The sequence below is a fragment of the Oncorhynchus mykiss genome, chromosome 24, assembly GCF_057628025.1.
Source record: "Oncorhynchus mykiss isolate SJ-2025 chromosome 24, ASM5762802v1, whole genome shotgun sequence".
Classification (NCBI taxonomy): Eukaryota; Metazoa; Chordata; class Actinopteri; order Salmoniformes; family Salmonidae; genus Oncorhynchus; species Oncorhynchus mykiss.
The window spans coordinates 17,610,541-17,636,317 of record NC_143045.1 but is presented as its reverse complement, the minus strand read 5'-3'; the positions used below and the strand labels follow the sequence as shown (position 1 = coordinate 17,636,317).

Below are 25,777 nucleotides of genomic sequence, written 5' to 3'. Positions count from 1 at the left end.
GTAACACAAGCCCGCTGCATAATGATAACACGGCCGGGATGGTGTTTAGAAGTATAATAATTTGGGTATTAGAACTGTTAATGTTTTGGTTAGTTCAATCTAATTAAATACAAATTACATGGGACATTGAAACCACAGCACTGCTCTGACCCACAACAACACAACTTCAAAACTGATAGTTAGACTTTATTTTAAATAATCAATACCCTTTCTTGGCATTCCATTCCTGTGAATCCATGACCTCGTTTAGCCTAGTTGCAATGTAACTAGTTCCACTGATACTTTAGCTAGCTCACTAGCCTATATTGTGGAAGTTGAATATACAAAATAATGTAGCCTACAATATAACATTTATGAAAAAGGATTAGGTGGGAAACTTGTCAATGACAAGTAGCCTAGTAATATCAACAGGATAGGGCGCCTAAATATCCAATTGGACAATGTTGTTACTGGGTCCTCACAGGAGGAGTAATCGACCAGAAATTCCTTTGCAAGATCTGGTTTCCATAGTAAGATCAACTGGAGCATTAAACTGCACTTCCACTAATTGTCAAAGTAATGCCACTAGAAGGGTGTACAATTACTAGTAGTATATTCCTACTAATGCAGGTTCACTTAACAGGTTGTTGAAATCAGATTTTGTTCAGAGATGAAATGGTATGCACTTGGGCCTTGCATTGTGTGACACTGACACACATCATCAGGCCTGATAACCAACAATGATGAGACAACCTACAGGGAGGAGGTGATGACCCTGGGAGTGTGCTGCCAGAAAAATGACCTCACACTCAACGTCAACAAAACAAAGGAGCTGATCGTGGACTTCAGGAAACAGCAGAGGGAGCACCCCCCTATCCACATTGACGCAACAGTGCCTCTTCAACATCAGGAGGCTGAAGAAATTAGTTTTGGCACCTAAAACCCTCACAAACTTTTACAGATGCACAATTGAGAGCATCCTGTCAGGCTGTATCACCGCCCGGTATGGCAATTGCACCACCCGCAACCGCAGGGCTCACCAGAGGGTGGTACGGTCTGCCCAATGCATCACCGGGGGCAAACTACCTGCCCTCCAGGACACCTACAGCACCCAATGTCACAGGAAGGCCAAAAAGATCATCAAGGACAGCAACCACCCGAGCCACTGGCTGTTCACCCCACTATCATCCAGAAGGCGAGGTCAGTACAAGTGCATCAAAGCCGGGACTGCGAGACTAAAAAACAGCTTCAATTTAAGGCCATCAGACTGTTACAGCCAGGCTGCTGCCCTATATACTTAGACTTGAAATAACTGGCCACTTTAATAATGGAACACTAACACTAGTCACTTTAATAATGTTTACATATTTTGCATTACTCATCTCATATGTATATACTGTATTCTACTCTAATCCTGTTCCGACATTGCCCATTCATATATTTATATATTCTTAATTCCATTCCTTTAGATTTGTGTGTATTGTTGTGAAATTGTTAGATATTATTGCACTGTTGGAGCTAGAAACACAAATATTTCGCTACACCCGCAATAACATCTGCCAAACCTGTGTATGTGACCAATAACATTCAATTTGATTACAGAATGTTTAGCTCATATCAGCGTGAATGACTGCACCCGAACTTGAGTGTCATCCTTTTCAGAGCTGAGTAAATGTGTGTGCGCCCATACAAGTGTGTGTGCGCGCTGTGTGTTTGTGCATGCACATGCATAATATTTGTGTGTGCATGCGCGCCTGCCTGCCTGCGTCTATGTGAGTTGTGACAGAGACAGGGCATCTGACTAGTGCTGCTGACTCCATGTGTCTGTGTATCAGTTTGTGATGGACTGGAGTCTGGCCCTCTTGAGACGCAACACCAGCGGTCGTCAGGGAAAGCAGATCAGTCAGAGAGAGGCTGGGAGAGGGCCATTAGTGCAGAGTAGATGTGTTGGCCAATACAATCAATACAACTACTCCAGCGCTGACTTCCTAATATTGAACCACTGCAGGGGAAGGGACCCATTGCCCAGCAAATATCTTGTGTGTGTCCCAAATGGCACCCTATCCCATTTATAGTGCACTATATTTTGGAAGTTGAGTACACATAATACTGTCAATGACTTAGGGGAGGCAAATTATATAGCCTACACTATAACATTTGTGAAAAATAAAAGATCGACCAGATATTTAGCTGCAAGATCAGGTTTCCATTGTAAGATCAGCTGGAGCATTGAACTGCTCTTCCACTAACTGCCAAAGTAATGCCATTTAGAAGATTGTACAATTACGGTAGTCACTCGAATGCATTTCAATTAACAGGTGTGCCTTGTTAAAAGGTCATTTGTGTAAAATCTTTCCTTCTTGCATTTGATAAAATCAGTTGTGTTGTAACAAGGCAGGGGAGTATACAGAAGATAGCCCTATTTGGTGAAAGACCAAGTCCATATTATGGCAACAACAACTCAAACAAGCAAAGAGAAACAACAGTCCATCATGGGGGTCAGTCAATCCGGAACATTTCAAGAACTTTGTAAGTTACTTTAAGGACAGTCGTATACAGTGCCTTGCGAAAGTATTCGGCCCCCTTGAACTTTGCGACCTTTTGCCACATTTCAGGCTTCAAACATAAAGATATAAAACTGTATTTTTTTGTGAAGAATCAACAACAAGTGGGACACAATCATGAAGTGGAACGACATTTATTGGATATTTCAAACTTTTTTAACAAATCAAAAACTGAAAAATTGGGCGTGCAAAATTATTCAGCCCCTTTACTTTCAGTGCAGCAAACTCTCTCCAGAAGTTCAGTGAGGATCTCTGAATGATCCAATGTTGACCTAAATGACTAATGATGATAAATACAATCCACCTGTGTGTAATCAAGTCTCCGTATAAATGCACCTGCACTGTGATAGTCTCAGAGGTCCGTTAAAGGCGCAGAGAGCATCATGAAGAACAAGGAACACACCAGGCAGGTCCGAGATACTGTTGTGAAGAAGTTTAAAGCCGGATTTGGATACAAAAAGATTTCCCAAGCTTTAAACATCCCAAGGAGCACTGTGCAAAAGATAATATTGAAATGGAAGGAGTATCAGACCACTGCAAATCTACCAAGACCTGGCCGTCCCTCTAAATTTTCAGCTCATACAAGGAGAAGACTGATCAAAGATGCAGCCAAGAGGCCCATGATCACTCTGGATGAACTGCAGAGATCTACAGCTGAGGTGGGAGACTCTCTGTCCATAGGACAACAATCAGTCGTATATTGCACAAATCTGGCCTTTATGGAAGAGTGGCAAGAAGAAAGCCATTTCTTAAAGATATCCATAAAAAGTGTTGTTTAAAGTTTGCCACAAGCCACCTGGGAGACACACCAAACATGTGGAAGAAGGTGCTCTGGTCAGATGAAACCAAAATGGAACTTTTTGGCAACAATGCAAAACGTTATGTTTGGCGTAAAAGCAACACAGCTGAACACACCATCCCCACTGTCAAACATGGTGGTGGCAGCATCATGGTTTGGGCCTGCTTTTCTTCAGCAGGGACAGGGAATATGGTTAAAATTGATGGGAAGATGGATGGAGCCAAATACAGGACCATTCTGGAAGAACCTGATGGAGTCTGCAAAAGACCTGAGACTGGGACGGAGATTTGTCTTCCAACAAGACAATGATCCAAAACATAAAGCAAAATCTACAATGGAATGGTTCAAAAATAAACATATCCAGGTGTTAGAATGGCCAAGTCAAAGTCCAGACCTGAATCCAATCGAGAATCTGTGGAAAGAACTGAAAACTGCTGTTCACAAATGCTCTCCATCCAACCTCACAGAGCTCGAGCTGTTTTGCAAGGAGGAATGGGAAAACATTTCAGTCTCTCGATGTGCAAAACTGATAGACATACCCCAAGCGACTTACAGCTGTAATCGCAGCAAAAGGTGGCGCTACAAAGTATTAACTTAAGGGGGCTGAATAATTTTGCACGCCCAATTTTTCAGTTTTTGATTTGTTCAAAAAGTTTGAAATATCCACAAATGTCGTTCCACTTCATGATTGTGTCCCACTTGTTGTTGATTCTTCACAAAAAAATACAGTTTTATATCTTTGTTTTGAAGCCTGAAATGTGGCAAAAGGTCGCAAAGTTCAAGGGGGCCGAATACTTTGGCAAGGCACTGTAAATCATCAAGCGCTATAATGAAACTGGCTTTCATGAGCACCATCACAGGAAAGGAAGACCCAGAGTTAAGTTCATTAGAGTTACCAGCCTCAGAAATTGCAGCACAAATAAATGCTTCACAGAGTTCAAGTAACAGACATCTCAACATCAACTGTTCAGAGGATACTGTGTGAATCAGGCCTTCGTGGTCATATTGCTGCACAGAAACCACTTCTAAAGGACACCAATAAGAAGAAGAGACTTGCTTGGGTCAAGAAACACGAGCAATGGACATTAGACAGGTGGAAATCTGTCCTTCAGTCTGAGTCCAAATTTTAGATTTTTGGTTCCAACCGCCATGTCTTTGTGAGACGCGAAGTAGGTGAAAGGATGATCTCCGCATGTGTGGTTCCCCACCGTGAAGCATGGAGGAGGTGTGGGGGTGCTTTGCTGGTGACACTGTCAGTGACTTATTTATAATTCAAGGCACACTTAACCAGCATGGCTACCACAGCATTCTGCAGCGATATCCCATCTGGTTTGTGCTTAGTGGGACAATCATTTGTTTTTCAACAGGACAATGACCCATCACACCTCCAGGCTGTGTGAGGACTATATGGTGAAAAGGGAGAGTGATGGAGTGCTGCATCAGATGACCTGGCCTCCACAATCCCCCGACAACCCACTTGAGATGGTTTGGGATGAGTTGGACAGCAGAGGGAAGGAAAAGCAGTCAACAAGTGCTCGGCATATGTGGGAACTCCTTCAAGGTTATTGGAAAAGCATTCCAGGTGAAGCTGGTTGAGAGAATGCCAAGAGTGTGCCAAGCTGTCATCAAGGCAAAGGGTGGCTACTTTGAAGAATCTCAAATATAAAATATATTTTGATTTGTTTAACACTTTATTGGTTACTACATGTATGTGTTATTTTATAGTTTTGATGTCTTCACTATTATTCTACAATGCAGACAATAGTAAAAAATAAAGAAAAACGTTTGAATGAGTAGGTGTGTCCAAATGCTTAACTGGTACTGTGTATATAACCAAGTTGTCATTACTCATTGTGTATTTATTATTACTTATCTATTATTTTGTCATTTTCTTTCTCTGCATTTTTTGGAAGGACCTGTAAGTAATCATTTCACTGTTATTCTACACCTGTTGTTTACAAAGCATGTGACAAATAAAATTACCCCCAAGATGCTAACCTCTCACCATTGCCAATAACGAGAGGTTAGCATATCATGGTGGTATGAATTATTACTTGTTAAACAAAATCTCTTTCTCTGAGCAATTATATTATTATAAAAGAACACGATTTCCCACATTATTTGTTTTTACAATATAGCTCAGTATTTGTATTTTTTTTATTTTATACAGTCACTATTGGTCATCTTTATCAATGGCGTCAATCATTTCGGACCCCACTGTATCTAGGTGTATGTCCCAAATGGCACCTTATTCCCTTTATAGAGCACTCGTTTTGTCCAGGGCCCATAGAACTCTGGTCAAAGTAGTGCACTATATAGGGAAATGTATCCAAACCCTGGTCCTCGAGCACAACAGTACACCTTAGTGTTGTAGCCCTGGACAAACACACCTCATTCAGCTCATTGAGGGCCTGATGATTAGTTGACACGTTGAATCAGGTGTGCTTGTCCAGGGTTACAATAAAAATGTGTACTGTTGGGGGGTACCCAAGGACCAGGGTTGGGGAACACTGACATAGGGAATAGGGCCCATAGGTCTCTGGTCAAATGTAGTGCATTATATAGGTAATAGGGTGCCATTTGTGATGAAGCCAATAACTTTTTAAGGGCTGCCAAGACCTCTGGAATAAGGTTGAATGGACTCACTGAACCCTAAAAGGCAGTGACAAGTCACAATGACAAATGTAAAACGAGGAAACCGATTTATGAAGATCCGAGCACTTTGTGGCAGCTTTCTGGCTCTTGCTCGCTGTTCTCTCTCTCGTCTCGCTCTGTCAATATTTCTCTCTGACTCCCTCTCACTCCTTTTGCTTTCTCTCTCAGATGAAACTTTCCATTGCTCACATATGAACATAATCTTATGTTGTGGTTCATCTTATTCATCCTCTACAAATAAATAGTCATTTTTTTCTGACACCATGTTCCTGTGTGATTACCATATCCACACTTTTCTCATTCTGGATTTACAGGGAAAATAAATGCTCTTGTGGTCATTCTAAACACACACACCTACATCCTCCCACAAGTAAAAGCAGCATAGAATACATTAATGTGGTTCTTCTGTGTTAATCCACCGCTCCAAAGCTCTGCTTCTAAGAACTGTAGTAAAAGATAAAAGACACATTTGCAAGCCCCTGAAAATATCCCACATTTCTAACGCTTATCTTAAATGAGGATAATTTCCCTCCATTATGAAATTAGGTGATTTTGTGCCTTGAAGCTAATGAGGGTCATTTGATGAAAACTATTTTTAGCTGTCTAACTGGTGCTATGGTTTAGTTTGTATAGAAAGTATTTGTGTCATTTAGTGTCAACAGTAATCTTACATTATTACGTTTGTCTGGCAGTGACATGTGCATTGAAAAAAAAATTAAGTTAACCAGAAATATAGTTGAAGACTCGCTTTTGAGTACTTGTCAGGCTTTTTAAAGCATTTTCCACTGAAACAGAGCTATCAACCCTTGATCAATAATATATTGGCATACTCCATCACCAGTAGTGATAAGTATTCAGACCCCTCGATTCTTTCCACATTTTGTTATGTTACAGCCTTATTCTAAACTGGAACAAATGTTTTTTTTCCCCCCCTCCTCATTCTACACACAATACCCCATAATGACAAAGCAAAAAAAACAGGTTTACATTTTTTTTGTGTGCAAATGTATAAAAACTGAAATATCACATTTACATAACTATTCAGACCCTTTACTCAGTACTTTGTTGAAGCACCTTTGGCAGTGATTACAGCCTTGAGTTTTCTTGGGTATGACGCTACAAGTTTGGCACACCTGTATTTGGGGAGGTTCTCCCATTTTCTCTGCAGATCCTCTCAAGCTCTGTCAGGTTGGATGGGTTACGTTGCTGCACAGCTATTTTCAGGTCTCTCCAGAGATGTTTGTTCGGGTTCAAGTCCGGGCTCTGGCCGGACCACTCAAGGACATTGAGACTTGTCCAGAAGCAAACCCATGCATTGTCTTGGCTATGTGCTTAGAGTCGTTGTCCTGTTGGAAGGTGAACCTTTGCCCCAGTCTGAGGTCCTGAGTGCTCTGGGGCAGGTTTTCATCAAGGATCACTCTGTACTTTGCTCTGTTCATCTTTCCCTCGATCCTGACTTGTCTCACAGTCCCTGCCCCTGAAAAACATCCTCACAGCATGATGCTGCCACCATCGCGCATCACCGTAGGGATGGTGCCAGGCGTCCTCCAGATATTCAGAGTTCAATCTTAGTTTTATCAGACCAAAGAATCTGGTTTCTCATGGTCTGAGAGTTCCTTGGTGCCTTTTGTCAAGCTCCAAGCGGGCTGTTGTGCCTTTTACTGGGGAGTGACTTCCTTCTGGGCACTCTACCATGAAGGCCTGATTGGTGAAGTGCTGCAGAGATGGTTGTCCTTCTGGAAGGTTTTCCCATCTTAACTGAGGAATTCTGGCGCCATGTCAGAGTTACCATTAGATTCTGGAGCCCTTCTCCCCCGATTGCTCAGTTTGGCCAGGCGGCCAGCTCTAGGAAAAGTCTTTGTGGTTCCAAACTTCTTCCATTTAAGAATTATGGAGGCCACTGTGTTCTTGGGGACCTTCAAGGCTGCAGAAATGTTTTGGTACCCTTCCCCAGATCTGTGTCTCGACACAATCCTGTCTATGGACAATTTCTTCGACCTCATGGCTTGGTTTTTGCTCTGACATGCACTGTCAACTGTTGGACCTCATATAGACAGGTGTGTGCCTTTTTCAAATCATGTCCAATCAATTTAATTTACCACAGGAGGATTCCAATCAAGTTGTAGAAACATCTCAAGGATGATCAATGGAAACAGGATGCACCTGAACTCAATTTTGAGTCTCATAGCAAAGGGTCTTAATACTTATGTAAATAAGGTATTTCTGTTTTTATTTTGTATAAATTTGCAAACATTTCTAAAAACATTGCTTGTCTTTGTCATTATGGGGTATTATGTGTAGATTGATGAGGAAAAACATTAATTTAATCATATTTAGGAATATGGAAATGTGGAAAAAGGGAAGGGGTCTGTCCGCACATGTTGTCCTTTGATCTGTCCACTAACTGTGTGTGTGTCATGTATTACAGCTGGCAGAAGCTTGCCCGTGTGTGCGGGATGCAGACAACGGATCTATGATGAACAGTATCTCCAGGCACTCAACAATGACTGGCACACTGTATGCTTCAGGTGAGTGCTGCTTAAACGGTCTCCTCTCACTGATCAGTCAGTCTCTTCTCCTGTCAATCTTTTGACAGACAACTGATGTTCATGCTACTTGTCTTATTCATAATGACCAGTTTTGGAATTTTTTTTAATATTTTTTTTTTTTTTTACCCCGTTTTCTCCCCAATTTTGTGGTATCCAATTGTTTAGTAGCTACTATCTTGTTTCATTGCTACAACTCTCATACGGGCTCGGGAGAGACGAAGGTTGAAAGTAATGCGTCCTCCGATACACAACCCAACCAAGCCGCACTGCTTCTTAACACAGCGCGCATCCAACCCGGAAGCCAGCCGCACCAACGTGTCGGAGGAAACACCGTGCATTTAAATTGATTTTACATTTTAAAATTGAATTAAAAATTGAGTTAATTTTAAAATAGCAACATTGACCTTGATAATTATCTAATTTTTCTAAGGTTACCTGAACGTTGTTACACATGATCTTTTCCATGCATTGTATTGAAAAAGGAAGAGAGGAAATAAATGTACAGCAGAAACTAAGTTCAGTTATTTTATGAGTTGCAACAAGGCACATCTGTATGTTAAAAAGGATTTGCCAAAAATATATTATTAACATTTAAAAAATAAGTCAAACATACAAAGCAATACACATGTATTGATAAATAAAAAAGCAATACAAAATGAAGTGCATAAACAGTACATCTGCCAGACTTCAATATACTTCAGACTCTTCACCCATTCAATCCCTCATTCACCCCTCTGTTACTTGTCCATGGGACTGGCTGACATTAACTCACTCACCCATTCACACTCTTTCTCTCACTCACTCCCTCTTTTCCTCACTCACTCACCTCACTCTCAATCGCCCTCTTCCAGTGGTGTAAAAAGTACTGAAATATCCTACTCAAGTAGAAGTACTGTTATTTTAATGAAATTTAGAAGTAAAAAGTAGAAGTCAAATTACTGGCTGAAAATTTTTTTTCAGAAAAGCTACGCAAAAGCTACGCAATTACAGTAACGAGAGTAGTTGTAAATGAGTTAATCTACACCCCACCCCATCACTGACCTAAACTTGAACTTAACATGGCCACAGAACCTCCCTCCGCCCAATGATGCTGCTGTTCTGTATGTACAGTATGTGATGCAACAGACCATGACAAACATCAGCCCTCCCTGGTTGTGCAACTCCCCTTTATACTGACTAACTAATTAATCCAGGAGCTGGTGAAGTTGTTTCACTCTGCTTGAAAACCAGACAGTTTTTCCCAGAAAGTAGTGTGCCCGCTGGAGATTGGGATGTTATTAATAGGACACTGCCTGTTGTTGTCGTCGTCTTGCTTACATAATTGCTCCCACCCTGTCTCTTTAGTTTATTTTCGGTTTTACACTCTGTGTTCTTGGGATGACGAACCTAGTTTCAGGAAGCAGGAGATCAGATCACCCTGTCACACTCAGAGGATATCTCTTTGATATGTTTCTCATTTAGAAATCATTAAAAATGACCCACACAGGCACTGTTATTTACCTGGTTCTACCACCGCTTATTAACCTCATAAGTAGACCATTTTGGGACGGTTTACAGGACACCTATTACTGGATCTTGGAAACTGGCCCATATCGCTAACTATACCATGCACTTGTAGTTGTTTGTGTTTTGTTGTGCTATATGTATGGGCTATACATGCACATAGGTCTTGTGCATGTGATCTGTGTCCATTTGAATCCCTTTGCTGGTAGTCAGCAGTGTGTCATCCATTAGTCAGAACCTGGCTCTCTCTGTAAAAACTGTCCCCTGGATCCTTTATCCACTGTTCTCATTCTGCTAAGTCTGCTAGTGGGGTTTCTCTTTTCTGTGTGGAAAATTGGCCTGGGTGCTTGGTGTTGCGTTAGTGACTCACAGCTCTGCTGGATGACCCAACGGGAGATCTGAGGATGAGGACATCTGGGTCACTGGAGAGAGGCGAAAAAGGGTTTTGGAGTTTTTTGTGTGTGCGTGCGTTTGTGTGTGTGTGACAGTCAGAGAGTATACAGATGGGCCAGAGATGAGAGGGAGAGACACATCTGGCTACTCCACAGTGCTGGCTTTCGATGGGGGGTAAGGGAGGCGGTAGGGTGTGTGTGTGTGTGTGTTCATAATATGTATGTTGCGAAGAGGCTAGAACAGAAAAGAGGTCACATTTCTCTCACACAAATGTAATTCACACCTGAGCCCCGTGTGGGTGGAATGTAGGAACTCCTTCTCTACTGAATGTTACTTTGAGAAGACCTGGCTGTCATCGACCCTGTTGGGACAAACAAGTCAGACACGTTTTACCACTACTACCACTGTGTAACGTGTGGCTTGTCGACTTCCACACACTGCCTTTCTGACTGCATTTCTCTTACCTTTCCTGTCTTCCCTTCACTGTCCTATCTGTTCAATAACACAACAAATAAAAATAGCTAAGGGCTAACATGCATGCTGTCACATTCTAATTCTCCCTGTCTGTCTAGAATATGGAGGTAATAGATTTCTGATCCTTCCCTTGGGGAGGAAGGGATTGTCATGGTAAAGGAAAAAGGGGGGGTTAAGATGGCTTTCCTGATCTGAGACTATGGAAAGCCGCCTGCGTCCCCCTACTCCCCTCAAGCAACACAGAAGGAAAAAGAGGGTTAGGGCTAAATATAAGAAAATCACGAAAACACACTCCAACCATCCCGTCAGCTAGTTGGTCCCCAAGTAGAACTGAAAGCTCAGTGAGTGCTAGAATGGCAGATAAAAATAAACTAAATTGGGGAAAATAGCTGGAATGGATTATTTGGAGGCTGTTGGGATTCTCAGGGGTGGAAAAATTCCATGGTCCTCACAGAACGCCAGTGGTGTGTGTGTGTGTGCGCGCTGTTCACAGAGCCAGCGGCAGCAGGAACAGCAGCTTCATGGGAAAATACTGTGGCGCTCTCACGGAGCAACCTGTTCCTATTAGTCAATCCTCCAACTCTCTCAGCATGGGGCAGTCCCAGGGCTCACCATGAGAAACCAGAGACCACAAAGCCTACTGCTCAAAACCATGTGTTTAGCTTTATTGAGTTTTCATTCATGCTTTTAAAAGCCGGTAAGGAGATTTTGCTTTTGACCCCACTCCCAGAACTCCGAGAGAGGCGTTTTATGTTACAATCGATGATAAGAGTCCAGTTTACAAGTTTCCTTCTGGTAGTGTACTGAGTCTGTTAGGCAGGCATCCATGGCATTGACTGATGTTTCAGTTCTCCCTCAAGAATTGGATCTCTACTACTTGACTCTTTGGATGGCCCTCAGTGGAAGGACTTTGAGGAGAATTTGCTCTTGGGTGGATTGGATGCCCTTTGTTGAATGTAATGTAGATGTTGTGAGTTTAGTGTTTGACATTTGACACTTGGGAAGTTGGGAACGCACACCGCAGGTGTACAGTAGAAAGATATTGACTCAGCAGGAACAACAACATGGTATGGTAACATGGTATGTCTCTTTACAGGGGTCAACAAAAACATATGCTTTTCATACACACAATGCTATCATCATTTACCTGTTTTGAAAGTAACCTTCTTTGCGAGTATTAACTTTTTTTTTAATGTCATAACTTCTTTTTTTAATAGAATGAAATTACTCGCATACTCATTCATAGGAGTTATCAGTTCATGGTCTATCAAAAGTCAGACAAATGATATTCTCTTGAGAGAGCGAGGTCCTGTAACTGTTTCTGCCAGCTTGCTCTGCTGCCCCCAATGGCTAAAAAACATACAGCAAGCTCTGTTGTTGTGTCAGCACATTGGCAACCCTGCAGGTCACACACACAAATACTATACAGTACTGTACTGTACAGTACTGCCACACGGATGACTCAGGTTCAATCAATACCTGGCTGGTCAGACGTATGCTCATACAGTATATGCACACAGACACACACACTAACACACTCCTGTACGCACACACACTCCTCCAAGGCTGAAAGAAGTCAATTTCTCAAGGACATGCAACAGAAACCCCCCAGAGCCTTTCCATTCTTAAGGCACATTCTTCTCTCTTTCTCTTTCTCTCTGCCTCTCATTTCTGTTTCTCTCTCTCTCTCTCTCTCTCTGTCTCTGTCTCTGTCTCTCTGTCTCTCTTTGTCTCTGCCTCTTTAAGATGAGGACTCCTCTTAAAAGACCTGTTTAAAATTGATGCATTCATTGTAAATAGCCATACACCATATTTCTAACCACTAGACTTATCTTAAAAGATGTGCCAGAAGGGAGTTAGAAAGAGGATTCAAGCTGTTCGTTGCATGGCCTTAGACATCAGTGTTATTTTTAATCTTACTGATGTGGTATAATGGTGCTCATGTGACATGATCTGTCGTAACTGATGGATAGCACAGCAGATTAAATCCTTAACACTACATAATGATGTATTATATAATCGCGTATACTATAGCTGTACTGTATGGCTCTGTGGCAACTATTTAAGACACCCACTCTCTTTGTTTTGAATTGTTAGGCTCTGTGGCCTTTCCCTCCTGACCATGCTACTGATGTGAAACTTGTGTTTTGAAAGTAGGGATTTTGTAGGGGGATCTGTAAGGAAGTGAAACTTGAAAGTACCAGTGCTAGACTAGTATGCTCATCCTCATAGGTCTGTTCTGTGTCCTGCCTAAAACATTTTCTTTCTGTGCTGCGGTAGCTACAAGGTTGCCCACAGAGGCTCTTAACAAAGAGACACCATTTCCTTTGTAAAGATCACCTGAATTGTTAGGATTCCTATTAGGAAACAGACTCCTCTTCAAGGATCGTCTTAATTGGCTAAAGGAAATGTTATCTCCTTCTAAACCATCACCTGATTTGCCGAGGGGCTTCCATCTCCTCCCTCCTCCATCCAAAATGGAATGGAACCAGAGTCGCAGGAAAAGGTTGGTAAACTGAAACAGAAACTGTTAAGGGGTTTTAATCGATTAAAAAATGTACTTTCTGCTAGCCTGTATTGTCTTTGATGAATAGGATATGTGTTTGTGTGCGGTATCAGATAGCGTAACATGGAAATGAGTAAGGTAGATGGGGGACCCTTTATTGAGTAGTATTGGCTAGGAAGATAGGGGCCCCTTTATCCCACTTTGGTTGAATATGCAAAGCTGGCTGTAGTTAACTGGCTGTGAGAAGCCAGTTGTATTTGACTGAGAGGCCAGCCGTCTGGCAGACAGAGGGATGAAGGGAGAGAAGAGGAGGAGGGAAGGGAAAGGCTATGATGTCACAGGGTCACCACCACTCCCAAAGGAAGCTGGGAGAGCGAGGGCAGGGACAGGAAACACATGACTAAAAAAGAAAAAAAGAGGCCCCAGAATGCAGCTGCAGTGTGAGAGAAAGAGAGGAAGATATTCATGGTTGTGACAGTGTTGCTGTGTGGTGGTGTGGTTTAGTAGCGACAGGTTTCCTCTCTACTCTATAGATTATCTGTTCAATACGCTGCTGTTAAGATGAGCCTGTTTCCTGACTGTCATAGCAAGGCCCTGTCTCTGAAGGGAAACATGTTACGAAGGGACCAGCAATACAGGAATCACATCAAGGGCAAGAAGTAAGTCCTTTTGTTGGATGGATGTACGTAAAGGCTAGGATGGGCAGTTGTGTGGTCTGTAGTGGAGTCGTTGGGGTACTTGGTTCCTCTTGGTTGCAGTTCCAGAACTATGTTCCTGTATTTCTACATCTACTCATTGAAACAACTTGCTTAAAATTCGCAGTTTAGTCATGAATACCGTTCACTCGACTAGAGTTGGATGTATTTGCTTACTAATGGAAAAGTGATAGCAGATAGCATGTTGTTAGCATCACAGACTAGACAGAAGGGTGGTTTGGGTGGGCCTGTGAAATCACTTCCTGATTTTTAAACCTCGTTACCATGTCTGCTTTTCTCACTTTCGTGACCAGAAATATTACAGATGACTTAGTCCAGAATGAATTTGAACAATGCTTGTCAGGCTATGTGTTTATGAACTTAGACCGTGTCTCTACTGTGTGTCCCTTTAATGTGACAGTATGTGTTTACTGGTGTGGTGCTCTATACAATCTATGTTTGTTTGTCTACCCCTCACCCAGTGTGCAGAAGTGTACATACACACTAGTCTAGTACACACGTTGACTGTATTCAGGCTGTCACAGTACTGACTCTCCCTCACTCTGCCTGTGTCTCTCTAACTCCCCATGTCTGACTTTGATCATAACTCCCTGTCCACCCTAAGCATGATTTCCCAGCCTCTCTGCTATGTGACTGCTCTGTTTGCAGTGTGCCAGGCTCTATGTAGCCTGGGTGCAGTGTACAGAGAGTACGCCACAGTATGAATCAACTAGATTAGGGATGTAGAGAAGCTTTCAGTGTCGCTGTGATACAGTGCTCTGCCTGTGTTCACTGACTCCAGCTTTCCTCTCTGTATGTTTGCGTGTATGTGTGTGCCTGCCTTGTGTGAGTTGTCAGATAAGCATGTTATCCAACGACAGCCAGGACCCTCTTAGGGGAAATTGTTCACAATTTATAAATAGCGGGTCCTATAATCACAAAGCTGTGAATGGGTGTCTTCCATGGCTTTTGGAGAATACTATGGTGAACTGTAGCTTATTAGTTATTTTTTACATAAAGCAGACTTCACACATGTTTAAATACTCTTTAGCATTTCTAATCATATGATGCAAAGTGAATAATGCAGGACAGAGTTCTGTATTTTGAAATGTAATTATCTTAAACTTGATTGCTGACATGCAAAACATTTGGGACTATATCAACAATGGCTAATGAAACAAATACCAAAATATTGTTTTTTTGTGGAGTTTTCTTTTAATGTGTGATTGAGGTAGGCTAAATTAGGTGTGGTTGGAATGTTCATAATAGTGAGCATTTGCAGGAGCTTCCTCATTTAAATCACATCATACACTCTGATACAACAGGTGCATTCCTTTTGAAGTAGACACGAATAGGAGCCGAAACCTGATCAGATCATAAAATGTACACCTCCATGTACAGTACAATAAATCCCCTTCTATAAATTTCTGTGTAACATTGATATTGTAAGGTTATGAAACTATACTTTATGTAAGGTGTCTACTTTAGATGTAACTGAATGTGGTATTGTTTCAGTGATAGTTAACACCAGGCAGGAAGTAATGGATGTGTTGTTAGCCACCTTAAAATGGTTGCGGGAGGAGAGGAGAAGAGAAGAGGGATGAGATGGGTAGAGGGTAAGTGACTGGAGGAGAAGAGTGGAGAGGTGAGAGAAGAGAGGATAAGTGAAAGTGTAACAGAGGAGAGGAGATCACGCATACAGCAGGTGTGTGGGCAGACAGTAACCTGGTTTATACTAAGACGACCAATGTCATCATCAGAGAGGCTGAAGAAATTAAACATCACATCCTCCCGACAGGATTAAATCTGCCTGACTCCCCCGGCTCACCGGCCTGCTCTGTGTTTCATCTCTGTGTTTCATTTCTGTAGAGCAGCAGGAGGAACAGGCTGTGTACAAATGAAAGGCTGTCGAGGACGGATGTGGAGATTTGTTAGACAGATGTTGAATAAAGGAGGAAGGGAAATTACTCTTAAAGGGTGGATACTGGGTGCTTCTCTTTTCTCCTCCCTCCTTCCCCTCTTTCCTCTCCTTCTCTTCATCCTCCATCACTCTATCACCATTTTCTTTTCTCTCTTCAACCTCCTCCTCCATCATTCAATCACTCTTTCTCTCCTCCTCCTCCTCTGCTATTACTCTGTCATCCTTTTATCTAGTTGTCCTTGAGGAGCTTGTAGGGGTCAGAGACACTGTCTGTTTCCTTTCTCTGGCTTTTCTCACCTGAATATATTATATTAGTCCAGAGCAAATTTCAAATGAATTCTTTGTTAGCTTTTGGCTTATCTCCTAGCCTAGGCCTAGCTTTCCCCACAGTTCTTATCCAGAGGGCCAATGGCTAGCTTTGGCAGTTGCAGTTGGCTATTCTTAGGGCTCTGGTAATGGCTATGGCTGCTCAGTGAAACGACCTGTCCTGATTTGTCATAGACGCTTGCTAAAAAACCTTCATGAGCAAGCCTTCCTTCATTTCAGGCCTCTGTAAAATGGTATAGAATCAGCTTGATCCCCTCTGTCAAATACTCTTTGACCTTCTTTTTTGATATTTTCAGTGGTATTGTTAACAAACACGCCCCCATAAAGAAAATTAGAATAAAAAAACAGGTTCAGCCCCTGGTTTGACCGTGATCTTGCAGAGTTACTCCACCTCAAGAATTGCATTTGGCGAAAGGCTCGGCACACGCATACTCAGACTGACTGGCTCAGCCTGAGAAATAAGTGCACTCAGGCTATCCGAGAAGGCCAATGTTAGTTACTTTAAAGTTCTCTCTCTGTGGGTCTAACCCAAAGAAGTTCTGGAAAACGGTTAAAGACCTGGAGAATAAACCATCCTCACAGCTGCCCATGTCCCTTAAAGTTGATGATGTGGTTGTTACTGACAAGGAGCACATGGCTGAGCTCTTTAATCACCACTTCATTAAATCAGGATTCCTATTTGACTCAGCCATGCCTCCTTGCCCGTCCAACATTTCCTCATCTCCCACCCCTTCTAATGCAACTATCCCCGATGCTTCTCCCTCTTTTTCCCCTGCCCCGCTACAACGTTTCTCCCTGCAGGCAGTCACTACGTCCGAGGTGCTAGAGGAGCTCCTGAAACTTGACCCCAATGGTTTAGATGGTTTAGACCATTTCTTCTTTAAGGTTGCTGCCCCGATCATAGCCAAGCCTATCGCCAAAACTTTTTATCCTGTTTCTCCTTTCTGGGGAGGTTCCCATTGCTTGGAAGGCAGCCACGGTTCGTCCTTTATTTAAAGGGGAGATCAAGCTGATCCTAACTGTTATAGGCCTATTTCTATTTTGCCCTGTTGATCAAAAGTGTTGGAAAAACTTGTCAATTATCAATTGACTGGCTTTCTTGATGTCTATAGTATTCTCTCTGGTATGCAATCTGGTTTCTGCTCAGGTTATGGATGTGTCACTGCAACCTTAAAGGTCCTCAAGATGTCACCATTGCCCTTGATTCTAAGCAATGTTGTGCTGTTATTTTTATTGACTTGGTCAACGCTTTTGATACGGTAGACCATTCCATTCTTGTGGAATGTTATATTGGTGTCTCTGAGGTGTCTTTGGCCTGGTTTGCTAACTACCTATCTCAAAGAGTGCAGTGTGATAAAGTCAGAAAATCTGCTGTCTCAGCCACTGCCTGTCACCAAGGGAGTACCCCAAGGCTCAATCCTAGGCCCACACTCGTCTCAATTTACATCAACCACATAACTCAGGCAGTAGGAAGCTCTCTTGTCCATTTATATGCAGATGATAGTCTTCTACTCAGCTGGCCCCTCTCCGGATTCTGTGTTAAATGCTCTACAACAAAGCTTTCTTAGTGTCCAACAAGCTTTCTCTACCCTTAATCTTGTTCTGAACACCTCCAAAACAAAGGTCATGTGGTTTGGTAAGAAGAATGCCCCTCTCCCCACAGGTGTGATTACTACCTCTGAGGGTTTAGAGTTTGAGGTAGTCACCTCATACAAGTACTTGGGAGTATGGCTAGACAGTACACTGTCCTTCTCTCAGCACATATCAAAGCTGTAGGCTAAAGTTAAATCTATACTTGGTTTCCTCTATCGTAATCAAACCTCTTTCACACCAGCTGCCAAACTAATCCTGATTCAGATGACCATCCTACCCATGCTAGATTACGGAGACATCATTTATAGATCAGCAGGTAAGGGTGCTCTCCAGCGGCTAGATGTTCTTTACCATTCGGCCATCAGATTTGCCGCCAATGCTCCTTATAGGACACATCACTGCACTCTATACACCTCTGTAAACTGGTAATCTCTGTATACCCGTCGCAAGACCCACTGGTTGATGCTTATTTATAAAACACTCTTAGGCCTCACTCCCCCCTATCTGAGATACCTACTGCAGCCTTCATCCTACACGTACAACACCCACCCGTTCTGCCAGTCACATTCTGTTAAGGGTCCCCAAAGCACACACATCCCTGAGTCGCTCGTCTTTTCAGTTCGTTACAGCTAGCAACTGGAACGAGCTGCAACAAACACTCAAACTGGACAGTTTTATCTCAATCTCTTCATTCAAAGACTCAATCATGGACACGCTTACTGGCAGTTGTGGCTGCTTTGCGTGATGTATTGTCGTCTCTACCTTCTTGCCCTTTGTGCTGTTGTCTGTGCCCAATAATGTTTGTACCATGTTTTGTGCTGCTACCATGTTGTGTTGCTACCATGCTGTGTTGCCATGTGTTGCTTCCTTGCTATGTTGTTGTCTTAGGTTTCTCTTTATGTAGTGTTGTCTCTCTTGTCGTGATGTGTGTTTTGTCCTATATTTATGTTATTTATTTATTTTAATCCCAGCCTCTGTCCCCGCAGGAGGTCTTTTGCCTTTTGGTAGGCCGTCGTTGTTCTTAACTGAATTGCCTTGTTCAAGAATTTGTTCTTAACTGACTTGCCTTGTTAAGTTAAAAAAAAAATACAAAAATGGCTCAGGGCTAGCTTGCTCGAAAGCTCCTTATAAAATGGTCGACTTCAGGAATTCATCTGGTTTGTGGATTTAGGGATTATTGAGGAAATTGTTCTCAAGTCATCAAGTGCTGCCAGGTTTATTCTGTATTTAGACTGAGATCACTGACTGACACTGTGTCTCTGTTCTCTGTTCTGTCTCCAGAACCAAGAACATGCAGTTCTGTTTAATAAAGTTTTTTTGCACACCGACTAACTTTCCATTGTTAATCTGATATTTACAAAGGAAAAGGGAGTCTGTCTATACATGTAGGTTCTTTCTTTTGATTAAAATCCCACTCCCAAGCTTTAAACTTTTGGCCTTGTAATACAAGCCTTTTATCAGACTTCCAGAAATGATATTTGACCTCCCTTATCCCAGTGTTACAGTTATAGAATGTATTCACTATTTCACTTCTACACTTTGTCATTCACTTTACCAGTTATATCAGTCCAACATTGCCCAACATCCAGGACTCAACATATTTGTATGCTGAACACAAAAAGTTGTACTTTTACTTCTATTCATTGTGGTCCTCTGAACAGTGACTACTCACTGATACTAGGACAGGACCAGAGGCCAATGTTGTTGGCACCTGATAGTCTCCATCACTCATGTCTTGTTTTGCCCATGGTCGTGGAACATTGAAGAATGACCGGCCATTCTCTTTTTCCAGTCCAGTCTGCCCCAGACAGACAGAATGTGCATAGATAGCTTTGCTGAAAGCCAGACAGACACAGGGTTTAGCGAGCACAAAGGAAACTGCCTCCATCTACACTATTCACCCCCAGCCGCCATACTATTTATCCCCCAGCATACAGCCACCACACAGCTCAACAAAGCTCCGTTACCTGCAATGCCCCTGCTTAATAGACCAATAGACTGCCGGTGCTACAACAAAAACTGTTCCCCATTGACAAAAGCTACCGGGCGTTCAGCAGCCATCTTAGAACTCAACCCAGCCAACCACTGTGTTTTTTCCACCACATGAAAATGCACAGACTATCTTTTCCCTGATCTTTTTGTTCTTGAGAGCTGGGGATGGCTGACCCAGGGATAGCTGAGCCCGGCACTGAGAGGGTTTATGCGTGCTCTTTGCTGAGCTTGCAATTGCAGGGGAGGGGTTTCGGCCTGTGTCTGATTGGCTACGGGATTTCCTGGGAGGATTTGAAAACACCCAATGGGGAGGGGCCACCGAGAGGATTAGGTCATGCTTTTTCTGTGAGGGGTGTGACATCATGGTCTGGGAACTGCTCTGCCCTGGGGTGAAGGGTGTCTGGGGAGACGGCAACGAAGGAATGATAAAGAAGAGCGGAATGACAATAAGGGGGTGCAGAGAGGGGGAGGTTGGTTGGGATTGTGATGAATGTATCTAATTTTGTTGGTTGTCGCCCTTGTGTGGGTTTCTCTCTCTCTTTCTAACTTTTTTTTTGTTCCACTGAAGAAGATTGGTAGAACTTGGCCCCCTGCCAGGAATTCCCCCTCTATCCCTGTCTTGGTATTCCCTTCCAGTGGAAACGTTACTGGCTTGTTGACAAGATGCGAACAGGAGAGGTGTCTCCCTGGTCTCCCTGACGCTGTCGTTTCCTCATCTTGTTTTCCATTACATACTCTGTCGCTCTCTCTGTATATCTTTCACTCTCATTCTTTCTCTTTCTCTCACCCTCTCTTTCTCGGCCCCCTCTCATAAGACTTAGGTCATATTTCCTCATAGTCACATGCTCGGACGTGGGTTGCAGTCTTGCTGGCAATACCCACTCACAACAACAGCAAGCACTGTATGTAATATAGACACAAATTACCAAGCACTGGATGTAATATAGACACAAATTACATTTTAGATACTGATCAACCAACTGATTAAAAACTAATTGTAATTTGTTTCTAAAATACATCAGCATTCAATAGACATGCTAACTAATTAATAATGTTGTCTCATTTCTTTAGTGCAATTTATTGCTCGTTCAACTGTGGATTGTGGAATATTGATTGATTGACCACACGGTTTACTGTATGTCTGACATCTTTTTAGATGTATGGAATTGGACAGAGGATGGATCATTGGACACGCAAAATAGATTATTCTGTGTTTGTGTGAGAGAGAAATGGGAGGCTACATGTGTGGCACATGATTTATTGCGCTTTTCATAATGCTGCATCTTAAAAAATATTTAAACCTTAAAATCGGTCAACACCTTGTTGGAGGTTCTCTCCTCTTGTCCTCTCCGCCCCTGCCCAGTACAGAGAGCCCTTCCTGTAGACATGACCCGCTTCCTTCAGAGGTGTCTCTGCCCACGTCATACCATGACCTCTGTCATCCAGACAGAGAAAAAGGATGACGAGACTGACATTTTGAAGAGTCCCACCAGAGAGTCTGATTGTTACATAGACTATGTATTTTAGGTTACCGTGAACATTCTATAGTTTGCACGGTTGACTTGTGATGCCAATTTTTGTGTTGAAATGTCATCTCAAGCAATACTCCATTCAACTCAGTGATGTGAGGGGTTATCAGTGGAATCAACACATTGTATGTGATGTGAGTGCTGCAGTAACATTAATCCTAGAAACAGAAAAAACAGTTTACAGTATTGCTATTGTTTAGTTAGAGACTATGGTACTGGTTTACAGGGTGACCAATAGATCATAGTACACAGCTATGGCATGTTAGGTAGTGGTTCTAACTCCTACACCATGTGGGGAAACTTTCCAGCTATATGTGTCTGTCCCCTGGAGAACTGGGGAAACCGCTGTCTACTCAGTCTGAAACCTTTGTGGGTGGGCTTGTATTACTATTCTCGTGGCTACTGGAAATCCCCAAAACTCCCCACAGGGAAAGTAAAAAATTGAAAATGATCCCTTATGGGACGTTTCCCACGAGGACAAATTCTCTTTTAAGCTTAGGGGTTATGTTTAGGGTTAGGGTTACTATTAGGGTGAGAATTAAGTTTAGGGTTAAGGTTAGGGGAAATATGATTTTGAATGGAAATTAATTTAAGCCCCCCACAAGGATAGTAAAATAAATATGCTGTGTGTGTGTGTGTGTGTGTGTGACTCCTCCTGATCAATACCTCTACCTTTAGCTAAATCAAAGAGCGACCTACCGTAGTGACAGGTCAAATTGGCATACTTTCATTAATGTAAACAAACACAATTATTATATTCATTAATCCTTTGCTTTGATATCCATTTAAAATCATTGGAAGCTGTTGATCTGGGTCAGATATTGACCTGGGTCAAATGGTTTGCATGGTAAAGCAGTGGGGCCGGCTCCAGGTATAAGCAACATAAGCTGGTCGCTTAGGGCCCCTTGTCCACTAGGAAATTAGAAATTAGCCATATATTTTTTGATTGATAGTTAGTCTAGCCAGCTATTTAAACTTGTAGTGATCATGGCACACAGGGCATGTGCCCAGGGGCCCTGACCTCCAGTGGGCCCCAATTGATTGTGTTAGGCATTCTCACGCAGATATGATCTTAACATGGCATTAGTCATGGAAAAATGTGTAGAATTTGGGGAATTTAGCTTAAGGCCCCCACCAAAGGGCAATGCTGCCCATATTTCAAAGGAAATTCCTGTCCTATAACCGAAATTCTCATTCAGGTTCCACCTCCAAAGAATGGCGCAGGCTGCTAATACATATTCATGATTGGGGGTGGGAACATTTTCCAGGTGTAGTGGATAAATAACAACATAGCTGTCAGTGTAGATACCGAGTATGCTAACCTCCTCTGCCTAATGTTATCTGTTGTTGCTACACCGTATTGAAAAGATTCGCCAGCTGACTAGGCTATGGCTGGTTCTGGATTTGTCATAAGTATTTAGGGAAAACTTTGCCACGGATGGATAGGGGAAGCCAGTATATTTGACTTTGCCATCTGTTGTTATCTCCAAAATTTTGGCATGTTCCATAAATTGCAACCACAAATCCGCCATCTAGATAAAAATAATAAGATGAAGCTCCGGTAATATGGATAGCCTAACTGCACTGCCTAACCGTGCGAAAAAAGTACGATAATGTATGCTCTCACTGCTGTAGGTGGCTCTGGATAAGAGTGTCCGCTGAATGACTAAAATGGATTATGATAATTTGCTGGTAAAAAGTAGAGGTGTAAAAACATAAGTTTGCACCCTCTATTTTAATTTGCTCCATGGCTCAGGCGTCTACTGCAAAAAGCTGTTTGGTATTATATTGCTCAGCTCAGTCGCGACTCATGAAAGAAGGACTTTGCAGGTGTTTCTGATTTAATAAATAATGACATGCTGGTGGGTAGTAACATTCAAATAAAACCAAGCCCTGAAAATAAACGTAGACTGAAAAGTATTAGCATGTCATATCAGAGGAAACACATAGCCTTGTCACGAAAAAAATCAGAAGTTACCGCTTCGGATTTTCCACATCAACCCCAAATATATCATACTTTGACTAAAACTATGATGTTTTGACTTAAATTGTTGTGCAACATCATGGGTAAGTATGGGCATTGTCTTTCAGCTCATGTGGGCATTTTAAACTGATAAAAATTCTCCCCACCCCATGGCCAAAGGGGTAGAATTGCAGGAAATTAGCTGTAAAACTGGAATATTATACATAAATTGCTACGTTTTCTCTCCAACCCATGGAAAAATGTGTAGAATTGACTTTTTTTTTCTCTCTCCACCTTCAAGAGAGTGGCCACTAAAATATTTTGCCCCAGGGTGACAAATCTCCCAGAGGGTCCCCAAAAGGCTGTAAATAAGATAACTAAAGTATACGAACATCAGTCTAATGCGATAATATCTGAATCTATGATAATAACTGTGATCACAATGCTATGCAAAAAAAATAGGCAAACTATGTTGATTACACAGAGTTTATATATAATTTTTTTAATATATATGAAGTGAATGGATTAGTTAATTCTCACTTTTTCTATGAATCCGGTGTTTTGGTCAAACAGTTGTCTCTGTATGAATACAGTGGTTTGATCAGTCTGTCTCCCTGTCTCTATGTGAGTGGTGATTTAATATAACATGGGTTTTGCTGGGTGGGGGGGGGTCAAGGATAATTAATTTAATTAATTAATACATTTTATTACAAGGCACTTTGGCTGATTCCATTTGGGAATAAAGGGGTGAAAGAGGGGTCTCCAGATTTTGTGACTCACCTCTCCCCCCTTCTTTAGATGTTTATATTCTCCTAGGTGGTTGCAGCTGGGTGTCTGGCATCTCAGAATCTGGGATCTTTCCTCGTTGCTTGTCTGTTTGCTTATGGAACAGTCATTTGTCAGCCTCTTGTTCATCTCTCTTTCCATCCTTCCACTTCTCCCTCAGCTCATCCCTCCTTTCAGTGCCTCTCTCTCCTACCCTCTCTCTCTACCCTCTGACCCTGATGACAGAGCCCTGGGGACCTGTCACTCAAATCATCAAGTAAAAACCCATCTATCCCTTTCCTTCCATCCTTTTGGCATAGCTCATCTCCCTGCCTCTACCGTCCTCTTTCTCTGTCCTTTAAGCATTGCGCCTCTTCTCCCTGTCCTGACATATCCTTTCCTTCTATCTCTTTCAGCAGAGCTAAACCTCTTCTCTCTCCTCTGCTTAACTCCACCCTTACGCTTCCAACAGCATGTCCTCCCTCCTCTTTTTTCTCATATCTCTTTTCTTTCTCTCAATGCTTTCAGCGAACCCTGCACTTAGCTAACCCTGTGCTGCGTGGGCAAGACAAAAGCATGACCATTTGATATGAATAGATAAGTAGTTCATATCAGTATCATATCCAGTAAACACTTTCTCTGGAACCATTCCTTTGGTTCAGATCATCATTTTGTCTCCGAATATTTTGGTTATGTGTATCTGACACGCAGCCCTTAATCTCATTCTGGTCTTCACCACAGACCATTACTCATCTCACGTTATCACGTCTATATTTACCATTGTGTTTTCTGTGTGGTGGATGGTGGGCCACTGGGCCAGTTCAGCCTGTTCATGTTTAACATGTAGATAATTGTGTATATATAGTGTATGTGAACACCCCTTTAAGTTAGGGTATTTGGCTATTTCAGCCACGCCCGTTGCTGACAGGTGTTTTAAAATCGATCACACAGCCATGCAATCTCCATAGACAAACATTGACAGTACAATGGCCTTACTGAAGAGCTCAGTGACTTTCAACATGGCACGGTCATATGAACAAGTAGGTGCGTCAAATTTCTGGCCTGCTAGAGCTTTCCCGGTTAACTGTAAGTGCTGTTATTGTGAAGTGGAAAAGTCTAGAAGCAACAACGGCTCAGCCACAAAGTGGTATGCCACACAAGCTCACAGAATCATCTGTCCTCAGTTGCAACACTCACTATTGAGTTCCATGCGGCCTCTGGAAGCAACATCAGCACAAGAACTGTTCGTTGGAAGCTTCATGAAATGGGTTACCATGGCCGAGCAGCCGGACACAAGCCTAACATCACCATGTGCAATGCCAAGCATCGGCTGGAATGGTGTAAAGCTCGACGCCATTGGACTCTGGATCAGTGGAAACGCGTTCTCTGGAGTGATGAATTACGCTTCACCATCTGGCAGTCCGATGGACGAATCTGTGTTTGCCCGATACCAGGGGAACGCTACCTGCCCCAATGCATAGTGCCAATTTGGTGGATGAGGAAAAATGGTCTGGGGCTGTTTTTCATGGTTCGGGCTAGGCCCCTTAGTTCCATTGAAGGGACACTACAG

The 25,777-nt window shown here is 42.5% G+C and overlaps 1 protein-coding gene across 4 annotated transcripts in view; it reads left to right on the top strand.

Annotated features, from left to right (window-relative positions):
* LOC110503880 (LIM domain kinase 1) overlaps window positions 1-25,777 on the top strand; it is a 73,925-nt gene that overhangs the window by 636 nt on the left and 47,512 nt on the right. For 2 of the 4 annotated variants that reach the window (XM_021582494.3, XM_090218524.1), the window contains exon 2: window positions 8,426-8,525. In XM_021582494.3, coding sequence (XP_021438169.1) covers window positions 8,426-8,525 — 100 coding nt within the window. Of the gene's footprint in view, window positions 1-8,425; window positions 8,526-13,118; window positions 13,423-13,681; window positions 14,082-25,777 lie in introns of those variants that run through there. The other 2 variants (XM_036961281.2, XM_021582495.3) reach the window with 2 other exon arrangements.